Source organism: Scyliorhinus canicula, chromosome 15 (genome assembly GCF_902713615.1).
Source record: "Scyliorhinus canicula chromosome 15, sScyCan1.1, whole genome shotgun sequence".
Taxonomy (NCBI): domain Eukaryota; kingdom Metazoa; phylum Chordata; class Chondrichthyes; order Carcharhiniformes; family Scyliorhinidae; genus Scyliorhinus; species Scyliorhinus canicula.
Window position 1 is genome coordinate 41335094 of NC_052160.1, and position 19060 is coordinate 41354153.

Consider the following 19060-nt stretch of genomic DNA (forward strand, 5'->3'; position numbering starts at 1 on the left):
TTAACCTTGCTTTTGATACATTTTTATTACTAAATGCATTATGGAACAATGACCTATTCATTATGAAGGCCTTATGAAAGTGTTTTTTGAAACAATATTGGCTTTGACCAGCAGTTCTCATATTTCTATATGAAACCATGACTTTGGCTTTGTGGAAATTCCATATTCTGTCTAAGTACTGAATTAAAAATTATACATCAATTCTTAAAGGTCCCAAATAAATCAATGAAACAATTAGTAAATCAATAAACCTGTAATCTATCAGTTTCCCTATCCATCATAGCCAGCCTGTGCCTCATACCATCATAGCTTCCTTTCTTACAATTCTGGACCTTACTTTCCGAATCAGCTATGTTATGGACTTGAAACAATGGGTGGAATCTTACCAAAAAATGGCAACATGTCAGTTCTGGTGAGAAAAATGGTGCAAATTCCCGCCATTGGATTTTTCACGGAATTTTGAAAGTTTCTTCCCCATATGAATCATGCCATGCTCTTGGCGGCCTCCTGCTGTTCGCTTGTCCAGGGAAACTTCATCATTGCAATCACTGGGGAGTGTGGGGGTTCTACTTCCAGTTAGATTGTGCTTCCCCAATTGAGAGGATCTTCATTCCTCATGAGATACAGTTGCAAGCCATTCCTGAGAACCCCATTCTGCCCTTACAGTCTGGCTCCCATGGGACCCCACCCAATAACCTCACAGTTGCCCCTTGTGCTGACCCTCTGTATTCACCTCCTCCAATCCATTTTCCAGCTCGCACTAAGGACGGGCTCTCCTTCAGTGATGGCTTGGCCACAAGCCCAGCAAGGAGGTCACAGGAAGCTATGCCTGCATGCCAGCCTCCAGAGCCCCTTAAAGAAAGGGGCGCCCTGAAATAAAGGAAGGTAAGGCCTGCTAGCGACCCCTCCCCCCAAGATTGAGTGACTGAACCCCAGCCCTGGCCCTGAGGTTAGCGTGACCAAACCACCTACCCTGCACATCTTGGGTTGTGGGGATGACACCCACACAAACACGGGGAGAATGTGCAAACTCCACACGGACAGTGACCTGGGGCCGGGATTCGAACCCGGGTCCTCAGCGCCGTGAGGCAGCAGGGCTAACCACTGTGCCACCGTGCTGCCCCATTGAGATTCTGTATAGTGAGGGTGATAATGACAAAATGAGAGATCACAGATATAGATTGAGAGGTGGTATATTTAAAACTGAGATGAGGAGCAACTGCTTCTCGCAGAGGGTGGTGAATTTTGGAACTCACTGCCCCATAGTGCGGGGGAGACTGGAGTCATTAAATGGTTTCAAGAAAGAGATAGATATAATTCTGATATGTTCCTATGACAATACCCTAAAAAATACTTAATTGGCTTTAAAGACAGTGGGATGTCCTGAGGTTGTGAAAAGCAATATCTACATGGAAGTCTTCTTTCACTTGGATTCCATACAATAGGATAAGGGGCCATGGGTTCAGCATATTCCATGCTTTACGTCTGTGTGCAGAAGGCATGTACATAAAAGAGTTCACAGACTTTACTGAGACATCATGGTCTTATTTCCACCTAACAGGAATGAGTTAGCCAATTTGGGCATCTTCTACAAAGATCTCAATCAGAGGAACATTTCTGAAACAGCTGCCAATGACGTAAGTGTTCAATAATACTCATTGTATCCGTTAATGTGAGTTTTTCAACCAAACACTGCAGGGGGATCCCAGGTTTGTTTATCAATCTGTGGTTAGCTAAATTGGACAACAGCGAAGGCAGAGAGTCTCCGCACCAATGGGCTAGTGATTAGGAAATTGCTACAGGTTCCCAATCCAGAGGTTCAGACCAGAAGTGGACATAACTGAAATTGGGTGACTACAGGGATGAGATACCTCTGTGATTAAATAGCCTGATGACTACCACTCCCGAGGATCGCATGTGAATAAATAATAGTCTCCAGTGAAAATTTAGGCCCTAGGGTCTACTTTGCCATTCATTTAGATTGTGGTTAATTTGTATTTTAAGTTCACTGACCCGCCTTGGTTTATTAACCCAGATTGCCTGAGAACAACCCATCAAGTCTACCCCTCCGCGCCCCCCCCCCCCCTTCTCCCAGCTTTTCAATGGGGGAAAGAGTTCCCAAACTCCACTCTCCATCTGCTATCCCTGAATCGCCTTGTTCTAATTGTTCCGGAATCCCTCACCAGGGAAAATAATTTCTATCTAGCCTGTCAAATCCTTTAATCACCTTAATTATATCACCCTTTAATGTTCCACACTTTCCTAGAATTTACAGTGCAGAAGGAGGCCATTCGGTCCATCGAGTCTGCACCGGCTCTTGGAAAGAGCACCCTACCCAAGGTCAATACCTCCAGCCTATACCCATAACCCAGTAACCCCACCCAACACTAAGGGCAATTTTGGATACTAAGGGCAATTTATCATGGCCAATCCACCTAACCTGCACATCTTTGGACTGTGGAGGAAACCGGAGCACCCGGAGGAAACCCACGCACACACGGGGAGGATGTGCAGACTCCGCACAGACAGTGACCCAAGCCAGAATCGAACCTGGGACCCTGGAGCTGTGAAGCCATTGTGCTATCCACAATGCTACCGTGTGGGAATACAAACCTCATCTATGCAACCCATTCTCGTACTTTAACCCATTTAGTCCCATAGAGAAAGGGAGAAAATGATGGAAAAAGGTAATTTAACGCCTTTTATACTGGAGAGAAAAGGAAAGAAATGGAGATGAAACTACATCAAAGGGGTTACAGTCCCATGAAATTCCCACTCGTCTCTTAATGCACTCAAACAATAGTTTAAGGGAGGGATACAGGATATAGAGAATTTTGCTGAATTAAATGTAATAGGAGGGTTTTTGGTTATTCATTTACGGGATGTGGGTGTCACTGACTGTGCCAGCGTTTGTTGCCCATCCCTAACCGCCCTCCATTTCAGAGGGCTTTTGAAAGTCAACCACACTGCTATGGATCTGGAGTCGCATGTAGGCCAGACCAGGTAAGGAGGGAAAATTTCCTTCTCTAAAGGATAATAGTGAACAATAGGTTTTTATGACAATCGATCAACTCATGGTCATCATTAGACTTTTGATTCCAGATTTGTATTGAATTTAAATTTCACCACATTAAAATTGAGGCACTGATTTACTGGAAATCAGTGGAAGTCATGAGAGATGGCAGAATAAGACTTGTACCCTCAATGCCTATGTAGATATTGTGCCTAGGTTCTTCATTGCATTGTATCAATGAGGTTGGTCACTTTCTGTAAGTGAACTTCCAACCCCATGCTGTTTGCAATAAAATGTTGAATGTTAATTGAATTATCTAATCCAAACAAAAAGCTCACTTAGTGAAGTAAATTACTGCAGGAAATCATTAAAAGTTGATAAGCAACCCTAGTTACCAGGCTTCCTGAGGTTCCCAGCATCACTCCTACCAGCCTCCAGCTAATTTGATTCACAGCACATGATGTCAAGAAATGGTTGAAGGCACTGGATGCTGCCAAGGCTAATGGCCCTCACCAATACTCTGGCAGTAGTACTGAAGACGCGTGTTTCAGAATTAGCCATGCAATGTGGAAAATTGCCCATGTATTTCTTGTACACGAAAACAGGACAAATCCAAGCCAACCAATTACCACCCCATCTGTCTACTCTTTATCATCAGCAAAGTGTCGGAAGTTGTTGTTAACATTGCTATCAAGTGTCCCTTACTCAGCAATGGAAGTTCCCATAGTCCCAGGTGACCACAGGCTGCTCTCTCCTTTGGGGAGAGCTGACTGTTGGTGAGGGACACCACACCTCAGGTGAGGGGCAAGGTTGAGAAGGTGGGCAAGTGTGGCATCAAGGAGTGAGGTGGCAATCAGGGGAAAACTCCTGGCTGGAGTCATACCTGACAGGTTGGAGTCATGCCTAGCACATTGGAAGATGTCTGTGGTAATTGGAGGTCAGGACATCATTGTAGGAGTTCTTCCAGGTAGTGGTCTTAAGCCCAACCATCCTCGGCCTCTTCATTAATGGCAATGGCATTCCTTCCACCATTATGTCAGAAGTGAGTAAATTCACTGATGATTACACAATGTTCAGTAACATTTGGGACTCGTCAGATACTGAACAGTCGTGTTCATATGCAGCAAGACCTGGCCAACTTTCAGCCTTAGGCTGATAAGTGGCCTGTAAAATTCATGCCTCACAAATGCCTGGCAATGACCATCTTCAACAAGAAAAATCGAACTATGTCCCCTTAACATTCATGGTAATTACCATTGCTGAACCCCAACTATCACATCCTGGGAGTTGCTATTGACCAGAAACTGAACTGGACAGGCCATATGAATGTTATAGCTACAAGAAAAGGTCAGAGGCTGGGAATTCTGAGGGCGAGTAACTTGCCTCCAGATTCCCAAAAGCCTCTCCAACCAACAAGTCGGGAGTGTGATGGAATATTCTCCATTTGTCCAACAACCCCAAGAAGCTCAACATCAGTCAGGACAAAGCAGCCCACTTGATTTTCATCCCATCCATTATCTTAACATTCACAGGGCAGCACGGTGACGCAGTAGTTAGCACTGCTTCCTCACGGCGCCGGGGACCTGGGTTCGATGCCCGGCCCCGGGTCACTGTCCATGTGGAGTTCACACATTCTCCCTGTGTCTGGGTGGGTCTCACTCCCACAACCCAAAGATGTGCAGGCTACATGGATTAGTCACGCTAACTTGCCCCTTATTTGAAAAAGTTAAAATAAATAAATATCTTAACCTTCCTCCCTCCGCCACCAATGCCCAATGGCAGCAGTGTGTATCATCTACAAGATGGACTGCTGCAACTCATCAAGGCTCCTTCGACAGCACCTTCCAAGCCCATGACCTCCGCATTTAGAAGGACAAGATGCATGGAAGCACCTGCAAGTTCCCTTCCAAGCCACACACCGTCCTGACTTGGAACTATATTGTCATCTGTTCACTGTCATTGGATCAAAATTCTGGAATTCCCTTCCTAGTTGCAGTGTGGGTGTACCTAGGCCACATGGACTACAGCGGTTCAAGAAGGTAGCTCATTGCCAACTTCCCAATGGCAATTCAGAAAGGGCACAAATGCTGGCCTAGCCAGCAAAGCCCATATTCTGTGAATAATTAAAAAATGGTGCCAGCACAGTGTCTGACTCAGGATCTGCACCTCATCCCATTCTGCACCTCCCCCCCACCCCCCCTTCCCATTTCACCAATTCAGGGGTGTAGGCCACATAAGTGACCCTGCAGTCATTCTAATACTCCACCTCTCTCATTTCAGATCGTCACCTTACTCTCAAACTTCGGAGGCCAGCTGGGTCTGTGGATGAGCTGTTCTGTAGTCTGCATCATTGAGATTGTTGAAGTGTTCATCTTGATATGTTCTTGATAATCGGGCGGAAATGTGTGCAGACCATACGCAAGTGGTGGCAGAAGGAACAGGAGGAGTTGCCCACAACCATCAGCAACTCAGCTCATGGAGCTCCTTTCTGCGTCAGTGATGAAGACCCACCAACTTCAACTCTGCCCTCCAGCTGCCTCGACCCCCTTTCCCAGACACACTTCCCCCCACTTATGAAACCTTGCGGATTCGCAGCAGTTTCATCCCAGACATCTCCACTATGGAGTCCGGCAGCCACTGATTGCATTTTTGCAAGGGCTTTTGATGATTTTTAATTTAATTAAGTTCTATACGTCAAAGGGCCAAGGAACATTTCTCAGTACTGTTAAAATATTAGATCATCCCAGTACAGCTGTACCAGATCTACATGTCTCCCACGCTGCGATTGTGTCCTCCACATGTTGAAATTGTGCTCTCTTGACCTCTCACCCCCACCCCAGCTAACCCCTAGATCAAGTTTGTGGGGTCACTCGGAAGGTACCAACTTAGCAGGGCTTAGGCACCAACCTATGTTATGCATTCAGAAGTTCTAACACTTGCCCGCATAGAGGGGAAATATTTAGTTTTCCCGGTTTCCCTCGTCTTCCTGGGTAAATTGCACAATCTGTTTTAAAAGGCACTTGGCTTCCGTGTTCCTCTTGCAAGATCATTTTACTTGCCATATACATAATCCATCGGTTTACTTTGGCTCTCTCGCAGCAATACAGTAAACAAGGCTCTTGGTGAGCCGAAGTGCGATCCACCAATATGTTGTGGACTCCAGAGATATTCCAGGCCCCATCTAAGAAAGTGGAGTCGGAACTCTTAATGAAGGGATTATTGAGAGACTGAAGCCTCGCAACAGACCTGTCCCATTCACAATATTTGCAATTTAAGGAATGAGTGCAAATACACTTGCTGGGGTGGCACAGTGGTTAGCACTGCTGCCCCACAGAGTCAGGGACCCGGGTTCAACTCCGACCCTGGGTTCGACTCTGACCTTCGGTGACTGTGTGGAATCTGCACAGTCTACCTGTGTCTGCGTGGGTTTCCTCCGGGTGCTCTGATTTCCTCCCACAGTCCAAATATGTGCAGGTTAGGTGAATTGGCCATGCTAAATTGCCCCTTAATGTCCAATGGTTAGATTACTAGGTTACGGGAATTGGGTGGGGAGAGTGGGCCTAGGTTTGGGTACGCTTTCAGAGAGTCGGTGCAGATTCGATGGGCCGAATGGCCTCCTTCTGCACTGTAGGGATTCTATTCTATTATTTAATTTGTTTAGCAGTAAAATAATACCATATAAGAGGATAATAATCTTGAAAGTGTCACATGTAGGCTCACATTAACACTGCTATGAATAGCATTGCTGCCTCAAAGCGCCGAGGTCCCAGTTCAATCCTGGTTCTGGGTCACTGTCCGTGTGGAGTTTGCACATTCTCCCAGTGTTTGCGTGGGATTCGCCCCCACAACCCAAAGATGTGCAGGGTAGGTGGATTAGCAATGCTAAATTGCCCCTTAATTGGAAAAAATGAATTGAGTAGTCTAAATTTATTTTTAAAAAGCACTGCATGAAATTACTGTGAAAATCCCCTAGTCGCCACACTCCGATGCCTGTTCGAGTACACTGAGAGAGAATTCAGAATGTCCAATTCACCAAACAAGCACATCTTCCGGCACCTGTGGGGTTTGATTCCTGGCTTGGGTCACTGCCTGTCCGGAGTCTGTACGTTCTCCCCGTGTCTGCGTGGGTTTCCTCCAGGTGCTTCGGTTTCCTCCCACAAGTCCCGGAAGATGTGCTGTTAGGTGAATTGGACATTCTGAATTCTCCCTCAGTGTACCCGAACAGGCACCGGAGTGTGGCGACTAGGGAATTTCACAGTAACTTCACTGCAGCGTTAATGTAAGCTTACTTGTGACACTAATCAAGATTATTATATTATAACCCCGGGTCCCTGGCGTTGTGAAGCAACAGTGCCTAACTACTATGCTCCCGTGCCACTTAGATGTGGGAATAAGTCGGTGTAGGGTGAGTGAGCACAGAGACGTGAGCCAGTTCACGGGAGACATGAACTAGTAAAACACGATCATCAAAGCAGACGATACCTTTAGTCCAGGAATGTATTCAGTCTTCTTCCCTCTTACCTTTGTGATCCAATCAGTAATAAACGCTGTTTCAAATTGTTGCCAATAACAAACTACTGGTCATCCAGCTGGAACCGGTCCAATCCGTATATAAGTAGTTCTTCTGTGTTTGATTCTAACATGTAACAAAAGTCACAAATTGTAAATCATTTTTGAAAGTGTACCCAACAACTTTTATTGTAAAAATAAAAAGGTGATTTAAAATCACAAATGCTTTAGTCCAATCCAGTGCTGTGCGGTCTGTGTGTCTCAGTGTCTGCCCCAGCTGTTTTCTGGTGCTGTATGTGTCTCAGGTTTAGGGTAGGATGTTGGCTGTGCTTTTATTTTGTATTTAGAAAGGTGAGGAATTAATGGTGCTGGTTTTGTACTGTGCTGCAGTATTGAGGTACTTCCTGACCTCTGTGCCTCCTGTCCATTCACAAACTCTGTTAAGTCGTATAATTGGAAAAGGAAGCAGAGATGAGCTGCAGCAAATCAAGATCTGGAATGTGTTACCTGAAAGGGTGACAGGACAGCAGGTTCAATAGTAACCACCCAAAGACAACTGGAGAATCATAGAATCCCTACAGTGCAGAAGGAGGCCATTCAGCCCATCAAATCTACACCGACACATCGAAAGGGCACTTTACCCATGTTCGTATCGCCTTATCCCCATAACCCCATGACCTAACCTGTGCATCCCTGGACACTGAGGAGCAATTTATCACGGCCAATCCTCTAACCCACACATCTTTGGACTGTGGGAGGAAACCGAGCACCCGGAGGAAACCTACGCAGACACGGGGAGAACGTGCAGACTCCACACAGACAGTGACCCAAGGTCCGAATTATACCCAGGTCCCCTGCGCTGTGAGGCAAGAGTGCTAACCACAGTGCCACCCCAAAGATGTCCTTCTTCAGACAAGGTCTTGAAAGAGAAACATGTACAGTGCAATGGGGAAAGAGCAGGGAGTGTTATTAATTGGCTAACTCTTTGGGCAGCACGGAGGCACAAGTGGATAGCACTGTGGCTTCACAGCGCCAGGGTCCCAGGTTCAATTCCCCGCTGGGTCACTGTCTGTGTGGAGTCTGCACGTTCTCGTGTCTGTGGGTTTCATCCAAGTGCGTCGGTTTCCTCCCGCAGTCCAAAAACGTGCAGATTAAGTGGATTGGCCATGATAAATTGCCCTTAGTGACTAAAAAGGTTAGGAGGGGTTATTGGGTTACGGGGATAGGGTGGAAGTGAGGGCTTAAGTGGGTTGATGCAGACTCAATGGGCCGAATGGCCGACTTCTGCATTGTATGTTCTATGTTCAAAGGCAGCAGAGGGATGGTGGGGTTAAAAGCCTCCGATCAACCCGGGGGATCAGGAGGAGGGGATTGTTAGGCTCCCACTGAAGCAGGCAGGGAAGAGCTTCAGGTACCTAGGAGTCCAGGTGGCTGGGAGCTGGGGGGCCCTGCACAAGCTCAAACCTCACAAGGTTGGTGGAGCAGATGGAGTAGGAGTTCAAAAGGTGGGATATGTTACCGCTGTCACTGGCGGGAGGGTGCAGCCCGTTAAGATGACGGTGCTCCCGAGGTTATCGACGATCCTTATCCAGAAGGCCCTTTTTAGGAGGGTCAACAGGATTATTACGGGATTTGTGTGGGCGCATGGGAGTCCGAGTGTGAGAAGAGGTGTTCCTGGAACGGGGCAGGGATAGTGGGGCTGGCGTTGCCCAACCTCTGTGGGTACTATTGGGCTGCCAACGCAGCGATGGTGCGTAAGGTGGGTAATGGAACGGGTAAGGGCAGCATGGAAGAGGATGGAGGTGGCGTCCCGTGTGGGCACGAGCCTGGAGGCGCTGGTAACGGCGCGCCGTTGCTGCTCCCTCCAACGAGGTATACCACGAGCCCGTGGTGGGCGGCTACCCTCAATTTGGGGGCAATGGAGACGGCATAGGGGAGAAGTGGGGGGCTCGATGGAGGCCCCGATACGGGGGGGAACCATCGGTTTGTCCCAGGGAGCATTGAGGCGGATATGCTGGCCTGGCACAGGGTAGGGGTTAGGGAGGTTGAGGGACCTGTTTGTGGAGGGGAGGTTCGCGAGCTTGGGGGAGTTAGAGGGGAAGTTGGGCTCCCCCGGGGAACATGTTTCGGTATGTTGCAGGTTAGGGCGTTTGCCAGGCAGCAGGCGGAGGGGTTCCCCTTGCTGCCCCATGTGGGGTTACGGACAGGGGTGCTCTCGAGGGTATGGGTTTGGAGGAGGGAGGATTTTGGACACATACCGGGTAATGCAGGAGGTAGACAAGGCCTCGGTGGAGGAACTGAAGGGGAAATGGGAAGATGTGCTGGGTGAGGATTGAGGAGGGGACGTGGGCGGATGAAATGTAAAAATGAAATAAAATCGCTTATTGTCATGAGTCGGCTTCAAATGAAGTTACTGTGAAAAGCCCCTGGAGAGAGTGAATTCCTCCTCTTCCTGTGCGAGGGTGGGGGGAGGGAGGGGGAGGGGAGTGGGTTTGGTTCGGTGGGAGGGAGAATTGTACATGGGTTTGTGGGATGTGGCGGGTGTTATCTCTTTTCCTTTTGTTGTTTGGGTGTTTTTTTTTGTTTTCTTTGCATAGTTGCTTTTATAGTTGGGTGGGTGTTATTGGGTTTTTACCACGTTGTTTTGTTAATATTGTTTTGTTGTTTATATTTTGTGAAAATCTTAATAAAATTATTATTAGTGTGGTGTTTTGATTTGCATAGCTGTCTGCCATTGGGGCAGAACACCGGCTTACCATTGGCCCTGGTCGTCATGTGCCTCTCGACCGATTGTCGAGAGGCTGAGTTAACCACGCCTCCTTGCCGAGGTATAAATAGTCAAACGCCCGGCGGTCGTCCATTTTATTGTAGACAACTGCAGGGCTAAGTTCTAGTTTATTAAAGCCTAACTTTTGTAAAGCAACTCGTCTCTCGTGCAATTGATGGCTCATCAATTAGTACCTGAGACAAAAGCAAACACTCAGGCAATGGAAATCTGAGATAAGTATAGAAAATGCTGAAAATACTCAGCAGGTCCGGCAGCATCTGTGGAGAGAGTCAGAGTACTGGAATGAAATGTGAGATCTGTTTCCCGCACAACCTGACCTGCTGGGCATTTCTGGCATTTGTTTGTTTTTAATTTCATTTACTTTCTTTCTTCAAATCTTTTTATTCTCCTCATTTTCAACATTTTCATCAAATAAGCAACCAAGAAAAAACAAACAAAAACAAATGCAAGAGCAATCCCCCAAACACAAACCACACCCTGCTCAATGTACAGACCAACATCTACCTGTATATTCCGGGTCAAAACAAAACATAACAGTCAATCATGGAGGTCTGAGACTAAGCTGGAGACCCAATACAATGAGGCCCATCTTGCCACCCATGCTGTCATTGAGTGGTGCATGAGGTTGCTCAAGGTATGGTGCCATGCCGTACACCCCCAGAGGATCTCCCACTTTGTGGTTGTCTGCTAAGCACTCCACAGTCTGACACAGCAGAGGGGTGACATGGTGGAGGAGGAGGAGGCAGAGGGACATGTGTCTCATCTGAGGAGGATGCGGGGGACCTGGAAGAAGAGCCAGTGAATGCAGGCCAGGCAGCGGCAAGGGTCTGACATGCCAGGAGGACCAGGGAGGTCCTCATCATCTCCAGATTCCCCTAGGATGAAGCTGCATATGTCAGCTCAAACCACCCCCTCATTTCCTTCCCCCATTCTCCTTCCCCATTTCCCCTTCCCCTGCATTCTTCCCCCATTTCCCCTCCCCCCATTTACCCCCCCCCCATTAACCCACCCCCTTCACACCGCTCTCTCCCCGACCACCCTGTTACCCCCTCCAAGAGTTTGTGTAACATTATTCCAGGGCGATGGGCCTGCGTTGGCAGTGCCAGCTGGTCACTATACAGGGAAGGAGAGTGATGATAACTCACTGTGAGGTTAGCTCTGGTGCTCCTCTGTTTCTGCTAAATTCTGACTTTCTGCTGACAGCGAGCTCACACACACCCTCTGAGCGGACTCTGCATCGGAGACCTTTGATCTTGGACCACTGTGCCCGAGGACAGGGGAGTTGGGAAGCGGAGGGCAACAGTGGGTGCGGATGCGGGCAGGCCCACTGTGAAGATTAACGTGACAGAGTATGAAGTGTGACATGTTTTAATAGTCAACATTTTACTGTGACAGATTTCCATTCCCCTAGCTACAGATAATGACCACACCAGTGCCCATTCTGTGCTCCTGACTCTTCTCAATCGTCCGTGGTCGAGTGCTATCTCTCAGAGTGTCCCTAGGATGCGCATCAGAGGTGGGGGACAGCCTGCTGCTTTCTGCACCCTGTGGCCTTTGATGGTCTTGGCAGACATCCTCTGGAGCAGAGTTTATCAAACCTGGGGTCGCGATCTGCAGGTGGTGCGGGCGGGTGTCGAGAGGGTTGCGGAGCGATTAGTCGTGGCACGCCCCATCGCGATCCTATTCCTGGTGCATCTGGTGGGCAGTAGGCATTACAGGGCAGCACCACGCCACCTGGGACACCCAAGCAGCAGCCAGGCCCACCCAGGCCTGATCGCCCCAGAAGATATCCGCCAAAGGGGACTCGGGCGCAGGGCAGGAATCACAGCAGGCTGTCTACCTGGACGTAGCGTTAGGGTCCGTAAGGCCAGGAAGTTAGACACTAGTTAAGTTGGCACAGGTGCAGGGCACAGTTTAGTTATCGGGACGAGGGTACAAATCTGTATATATTCATTCACATTAAACACCTGTTACCACTGTTACAACCTGCTTCGGTGCTCTGTCTGATGGGTGGGTATCCAGGCAGGCGGGGGGAGGGGGAGGGTGGAGTAGAATGGGCGGATGTTGGTGGGAGGGGGGGGGAATGGGAAGACCCTGTGAGTGGCTCGGGTCCTCACCCCCCCCCCCCCCCCCCCACAACCATCCCCACCACTGCCACCCCAGGAATTAAACGGGACCATGTGATGGACTGGACAGCTCGCATGCAGGGATCACCCAGGTGGGAAGTGCTGCTGTAGGCAGGAGTCAGACATCGTCGTACGATACGGAGCACCAGAGCTCATCGCAGGTATGTATCATGAAGGGAGTTGCAGGCCATGGCCCTGGCCAGTCCCTCTCCTCCACCCCGTCAGTCGGTGAACCTGGAGGTGATCAGAGTATCCCGTGCACGTTGGCCCTGGCGCACATGTTGTGCGGCCTCCTGTATTAGCCTGAGCTCATAGTCCTGCCCATCCTTCCCCTCCCTCACATCCTTCTCAACGGAGAAGGCCTGGCGTTCCTCCTCCTCCTTCAACACATCACCCCTCTGCTGTGAGATGTGGTGGAAGAAACAGCAGGCCGCCACAATGCAGGCGATCCTCTCAGCGTCATACTGGACTGCCCTTCCAGAGCAGTCCAGGCACCTAAACCGCATCTTCAGGATGCCGAAGCACCGCTCGATCACACCACTAGTCCCTGCATGGGCATTGTTGTAGTGGGTCCCACATCAGTGCGTGGCCTCTGGATAGGAGTCATCAGTCACGACCGTAGTGGATAACCCCGTCACTCTGGAACCAACCCCCCCCCCCCCCCCCCAGCCGGGGTGGGCATCATGAACATGTCAGGAATCGTAGAGAGTGTCAGGATGAAGGCATCATGCACACTGCTCGGGTACCGCCACAGACGTGTATGATGCGCATCCGATGATCACATATCAGCTGCACATTCATCGAGTGGAGCCCCATTTGGTTTGTGTACAGCGGCCTATAATCCACAGGTGCTCCTAGGGTGACATGCATCCTGCCGATCACCCCTGGACCCGGGGCATCCCGTTGATGGAGGCGAACCCCGCTGCCCGGGCACCCTAGTGGGTTTGTTCCACATGGAAATGGATGTATTGAGCCACCTGGGCATATAGGGCCTCCATGACTGTACGGATATACCTGTGCACCGAGGTCTGTGAGATCCCGAACAGGTCCCCACTCGACGCCTGAAAGGATCCTCGCATAAAGGTTCAGGGCAACCATCACCTTGACACCATTGGGAGCGGATGTTCTCCCTCATACTCCTGCGGTGTCAGGTGCTCTGTAATCTGACAGATATGTCGACTATCTCTCTGCTCAGCACTAAATAAGTGCGTATTTATGTGATTTTATGTGTGTGTGCGTGTATGTGATTGTGTGTCTATGTATGTGATTGCATGTACGTATGTGATTGTGTGTATATGTATGTGATTGTGTGTATATGTATTGATTGTGTGTGTGTGTATGTGATTGTGTGTCTGTATGTATGTATGTGATTGCGTGTATGTATATGGGGCTGGTTTAGCTCACCAGGCTAAATCGCTGGCTTTTAAAGCAGACCAAGCAGGCCAGCAGCACGGTTCGATTCCTGTACCAGCCTCCCCGGACAGGCGCCGGAATGTGGCGACTAGGGGCTTTTCACAGTAACTTCATTGAAGCCTACTCGTGACAATAAGCAATTTTCATTTCATTTCATGTGATTGTGTGTATATGTGTGTGTATATATATGTGTGTGATGTGTGTATATATGTGATTATGTGCGTATATATGATTGTGTGTATATGTGATTGTGTGCATGTATGTGATTGTGTGTATAGAACATACAGTGCTGAAGGAGGCCATTCGGCCCATCGAGTCTGCACCGACCCATTTAAGCCCTCACTTCCACCCTATGCCCGTAACCCAATAACACCTCCAAGCCTTTTTGGCCCTTAGTATGTGATTGTGTGTATGAATGTGATTGTGTGTGTATGTGATTGCGTGTGTATATGTGTGTGTATGTATGTATGTGATTGTGTGTTTGATTATGTGTGTGCATATATATATATATGTGATTGTGTGTGTATGTGATTGTGTGTGTATGTGATATAGTGTGTGTATGTGATTGTGTGTTTAATTGTGCGTGTGTATATGTGTGATTGTGTGTGTATGTGATTGTGTGTATATGATTCTGTGTGTATATATGTGACTGTGTATGTGTATGTGATTGTATGTATATAGTGATAGTGTATATTGATTGTGTGTCTGTATATATGTGATTGTGTGTGTGTATTTATGTGATTTTGCGTGTAAATGTATGTGATTGTGTGTGTATGGTTGTGTGTATATATATGTGATTCTGTGTGTATATATGGATTTGATTGTGTGTTTGATTATGTATATATATGATTGTGTGTGTACGTGATTATGTGTGTGTGTGATTGTGTGTATATATGTGATTGTGTGTATATAAATGTGATTGTGTGTATATATGATTGTGTGTGTGTATATGTGATTGTGTGTAGGTGATTGTGTGTATTGATTGTATGTGTATATGATTGTCTGTGTGTGATTGTGTGTGACTACGTATGTGATTTTGTGAGTATGTGTGTATATGTGATTGGTGTATGATTGTGTGTATGTGATTGTGTATATATGTATCTGATGTATTGCGATTGTGTATATATGTATCTGATTATGCGTTTGATTGTGTATATATGTGATTGTGTGTGTATATATGTGATTCTGTGTATATATGATTGTGTGTGTAAGTGATTTTGTGTATGTGATTGTGTGTGTATATATGTGATTGTGTGTATATAGATGATTGTGTGTGTGTATATGTGATTGTGTGTAGGTGATTGTGTGTGTGTGTGTATATAAGAACATAAGAACTAAGAGCAGGAGTAGGCCATTTGGCCCCTCGAGCCTGCTCCGCCATTCAATTAGATCATGGCTGATCTTTTGTGGACTCAGCTCCACTTTCCGGCCCGAACACCATAACCCTTAATCCCCTTTATTTATTGCTATATGTGAATTGTGTGTGTTGATTTGTGATGTATGTGTATATGATTGATTGTGTGTGTGTGTATGTGATTGCGTGTGTGTATGTGATGTCCTGTATCATATGTGGATTGTGCTATATATGTATCTGATTGTGTGTTTGATTCGTCGTGTATATATGTGATGTGCGTGTATATATGTGTATATCTATGACTGGGGTGTATATGATGGGATGTGTATATGTGTTGGCTGTGGCCGTGCTCTGTATATATATGTGAGTGTGTGGTTTCTGATATTGTGTGTAAGTGATTTTGTGTATGTGATTGTGTGTATATTATGTGATTGTTATGTGATTTCTTTGTGTGTGTATGTGATTTTGTGCATGTATATTGATTGTGTTTGTGTAAGTGATGGTGTGGGTATATAGGTGATTGTGTGTGTGTGTGTGTGATGTGTGTGTGTATGTGATTGTATGTGTGTGTGTGTGTGTATATATGTGATTGTGTGCGTATGTGATTGTGTGTGTGTATACTTATGGATTGTGTGTGTGTATATATGTGATTGTGTGTGTATCTATGTTGATGTGTGTGTGTATATCTATGTGATGTGTGTGTGTGTGTGTGATTGTGTGTGTGTGTATGTGATTGTGTTTGTGTGTGTATATATATGTGATTGTGTGTGTGTATATTCGTGATTTTGTGTGTATATATGTGATTGAGTGTGTGTGTGTATGTATATGTGATTGTGTGTGTATGTGATTGATTGTGTGTGCATATATGTGATTGTGTGTGTATATCTATGTGATTGTGTGTGTATATCTATGTGATTGTGTGTATATATATGTGATTGTGTGTATATATGTGGTTGTGTGTGTGTATATAAATGTGATTGTGTGTATATAGATGATGTGGTGTGTGTGTGTAGGTGATTGTGTGTGTGTATATGTGATTGTGTGTGTACGTGATGTGTGTGACTATGTGTGTGATTTTGTGAGTATGTGTGTATATGTGATTGCGTGTGTATATGATTGTGTTGTGTGTATGTGATTACATGTGATATTGTGATTGTATATATGTATCTGATTGTGTATTGCGATTGTGTATATATGTATCTGATTATGTGTTTGATTGTGTATATATATGTGATTGTGTGTGTATGTGATTGTGTGTGTATATATGTGATTGTGTGTGTGTGTATGTGATTGTGTGTGTATATATATGTGATTGTGTGTGTGTATATATATGTGATTGTGTGTGTGTGTATGTGATTGTGTGTGTGTGTATATATATGTGATTGTGTGTGTATATATGTGATTGTGTGTATGTGATTGTATATGTGTGTGTATATGTGATTGTGTTTGTGTGTATATATATGTGATTGTGTGTGTATATTCGTGATTTTGTGTGTATATATGTGATTGAGTGTGTGTATATATATGTGATTGTGTGTGTACATATGTGATTGTGTGTGTATGTGATTGTGTGTGCATATATGATTGTGTGTATATATATGTGATTGTGTGTGTGTACATATGTGATTGTGTGTGTATGTGATTGTGCGTGCGTGTGTCTGTGATTGTGTGTGTGTATATGTGAGTGTGTGTGTATATGTGATTGTGTGTGTATATATGTGATTGTGTGTGTATATATATGTGCTGTTGTGTGTGTGTGTATATATGTGATTGTGTGTGTGTGTGTGTGTATATATGTGTGATTTTGTGTATGGTAGCCACCTGGGGTGGCCACATCCCGATTCCAAAATGGATACTCGCAAAGAGTGCAGGGAAAAATGGACAGCACTAGAGAAACAAGCAGGTGCAAGGTTCCTGTGTATTAGGACTTGCAGAACCTAGACAGAACTGAAACTACTAGCCATTAGCATAGTAATGAGCTATCTCCGGGGACAAAAAGAAACATTGAAACAATCGGTGCCAGGACAGACTTCCCGGCGCCAGTGGAAGCTAAAACAAAGGCAGGCCAACGGCCACCTAGGGCCCGCCCAACGATCAGGGAACAACTCCGGTATTGAGAAAATCAATACGAACGATTGGGTCATGGTCCAATTAATTGGGACCAAGTCCGGGGTCCGCCCAGAAGGGCGCGAAACCCCTTGGGGTATAAAGCAGAGTCCCCAAGGTCAGCTCGCTCTCTTGGAAGCTCTTGGAAGATCTCTTACTCCTCTTCACCTTCACCTTGGCATTTGGTTCTCAAGCACCAACCAGTAAGTCTAAGGTCAACGCACGCTACGAGATAGATGCTCCTAGCTACTATCCCATACCAGTTTGAAACCAGCAGTATCAGAACCGGACAACGGCTATTGTTCCTCTGACTGAGTGGGCCACTCGAAGCTAAGTATAGGCTTTAGTAGTAGTTGTTGTTTAGCGAGTAAAGTTTATGCATGAGTAATAATTGACTGTGTGTGTAAATAAATGTGTATTGATTTCAAACTTACTAACTGGTGTATCGAGTCATTGATCAGTACTTGGCTTTGAACCCTCTGGTGGTATCAGAAAGATATCTGGCGACTCTTGAGCACAGGTAATTAAAACAGAGCAAATTAAGGGAAAGCATAACGAGCAACAGTATATATGTGGATTGTGTGTATATGTGTGATGGAGTGTGTGTATATATGGATTGAGCGTGTGTATATGTGATTGTGTGTGTGTATGTGATTGTGTGTGTATATGTGATTGTGTGTGTATATATGTGATTGTGTGTATATATGTGATTGTGTGTATGTGATTGTGTGTGTGTATGTGATTGTGTGTGTATATATGTGATTGTGTGTATGTGATTGTGTGTATATATGTGATTGTGTGTATGTGATTGTGTATGTATATATGTGATTGTGTGTGTATGTGATTGATTGTGTGTGTGTATGTGCGTGAGGTTGTGTGTGTGTGTATGTGATTGTGTATATATGTTGTGTGTGGTGTGTGATTGTGTGTGTATATATATGTGATTGTGTGTGTGTGTATATGTATATTGTGTGATTGTGTGTGTAATATGTGATTGTGTGTGTATAATGTGATGGTGTGTATGATGTGACTGAGTGTGTATATATGTGATTGGGTGTGGTGTATATGTGTGATTGTGTGTGTATATGTGATTGTGTGTGTGGTATGTGATTGTGTGTGTGTATGTGATTGTGTGGTGTGTATATATGTGATGTGGTGTAAGTGAGTGTGTGTGTGTACGTGAGTGTGTGTGTGTATGTGATTGTGTGTGTGTGTGTATGTGATTGTGTGTGTGTGTGTATGTGATTGTGTGTGTGTGTATGTGATTGTGTGTGTGTGTATATATGTGATTGTGTGTGTGTGTATATATATGTGATTGTGTGTGTGTGTGTGTGATCAGTAGCTGGCCCGGCTATTTGATCTGGATGACTTGCTGACGAGGTCAGTTTAATGATCCAGATTTGGTTGGATTTGTTCGGTTTGAGTGCCGGCCTCGATCCCTCTGTTAGCTCCACACACTCGAGCAGATCAGAAGGTAAGGCTGACCTTTCGCCACCTCTCCTATGTTCTGTCTCTCTGCTGAGTGCGAATTGCTGTCAGTCTCTGTCGCAGACTAAAGTTTTGCCTTATCTCGGACCTGCTTGTTTTTGTCTCGTATTTGGGTAAAGTTTTAAGGTGAATAATTTACCGGAGAGCGTTTCTATGTTTCTGGCGGTGACTACTTAATTAGCGCTGGACCAGTCTCGGTAAAACACAGAGATGTCTTCAAACTGGAGTCAAGCAAAACTGTCAGATCCAAATTCTAGAAAATG

At 46.0% G+C, this 19060-nt stretch overlaps 1 protein-coding gene across 1 annotated transcript in view; it reads left to right on the forward strand.

Moving 5' to 3' along the window:
• The window catches only part of LOC119978615 (amiloride-sensitive sodium channel subunit gamma-like), a 32949-nt gene extending 27286 nt beyond the window's left edge, over positions 1-5663 (forward strand). Inside the window, 4 exon segments of the mRNA XM_038820393.1 lie at positions 1562-1637; positions 5294-5381; positions 5384-5524; positions 5527-5663. Coding sequence (XP_038676321.1) covers positions 1562-1637; positions 5294-5381; positions 5384-5524; positions 5527-5654 — 433 coding nt within the window. The 3' untranslated portion in view covers positions 5655-5663.
• Positions 5664-19060: the final 13397 nt, after the last annotated feature.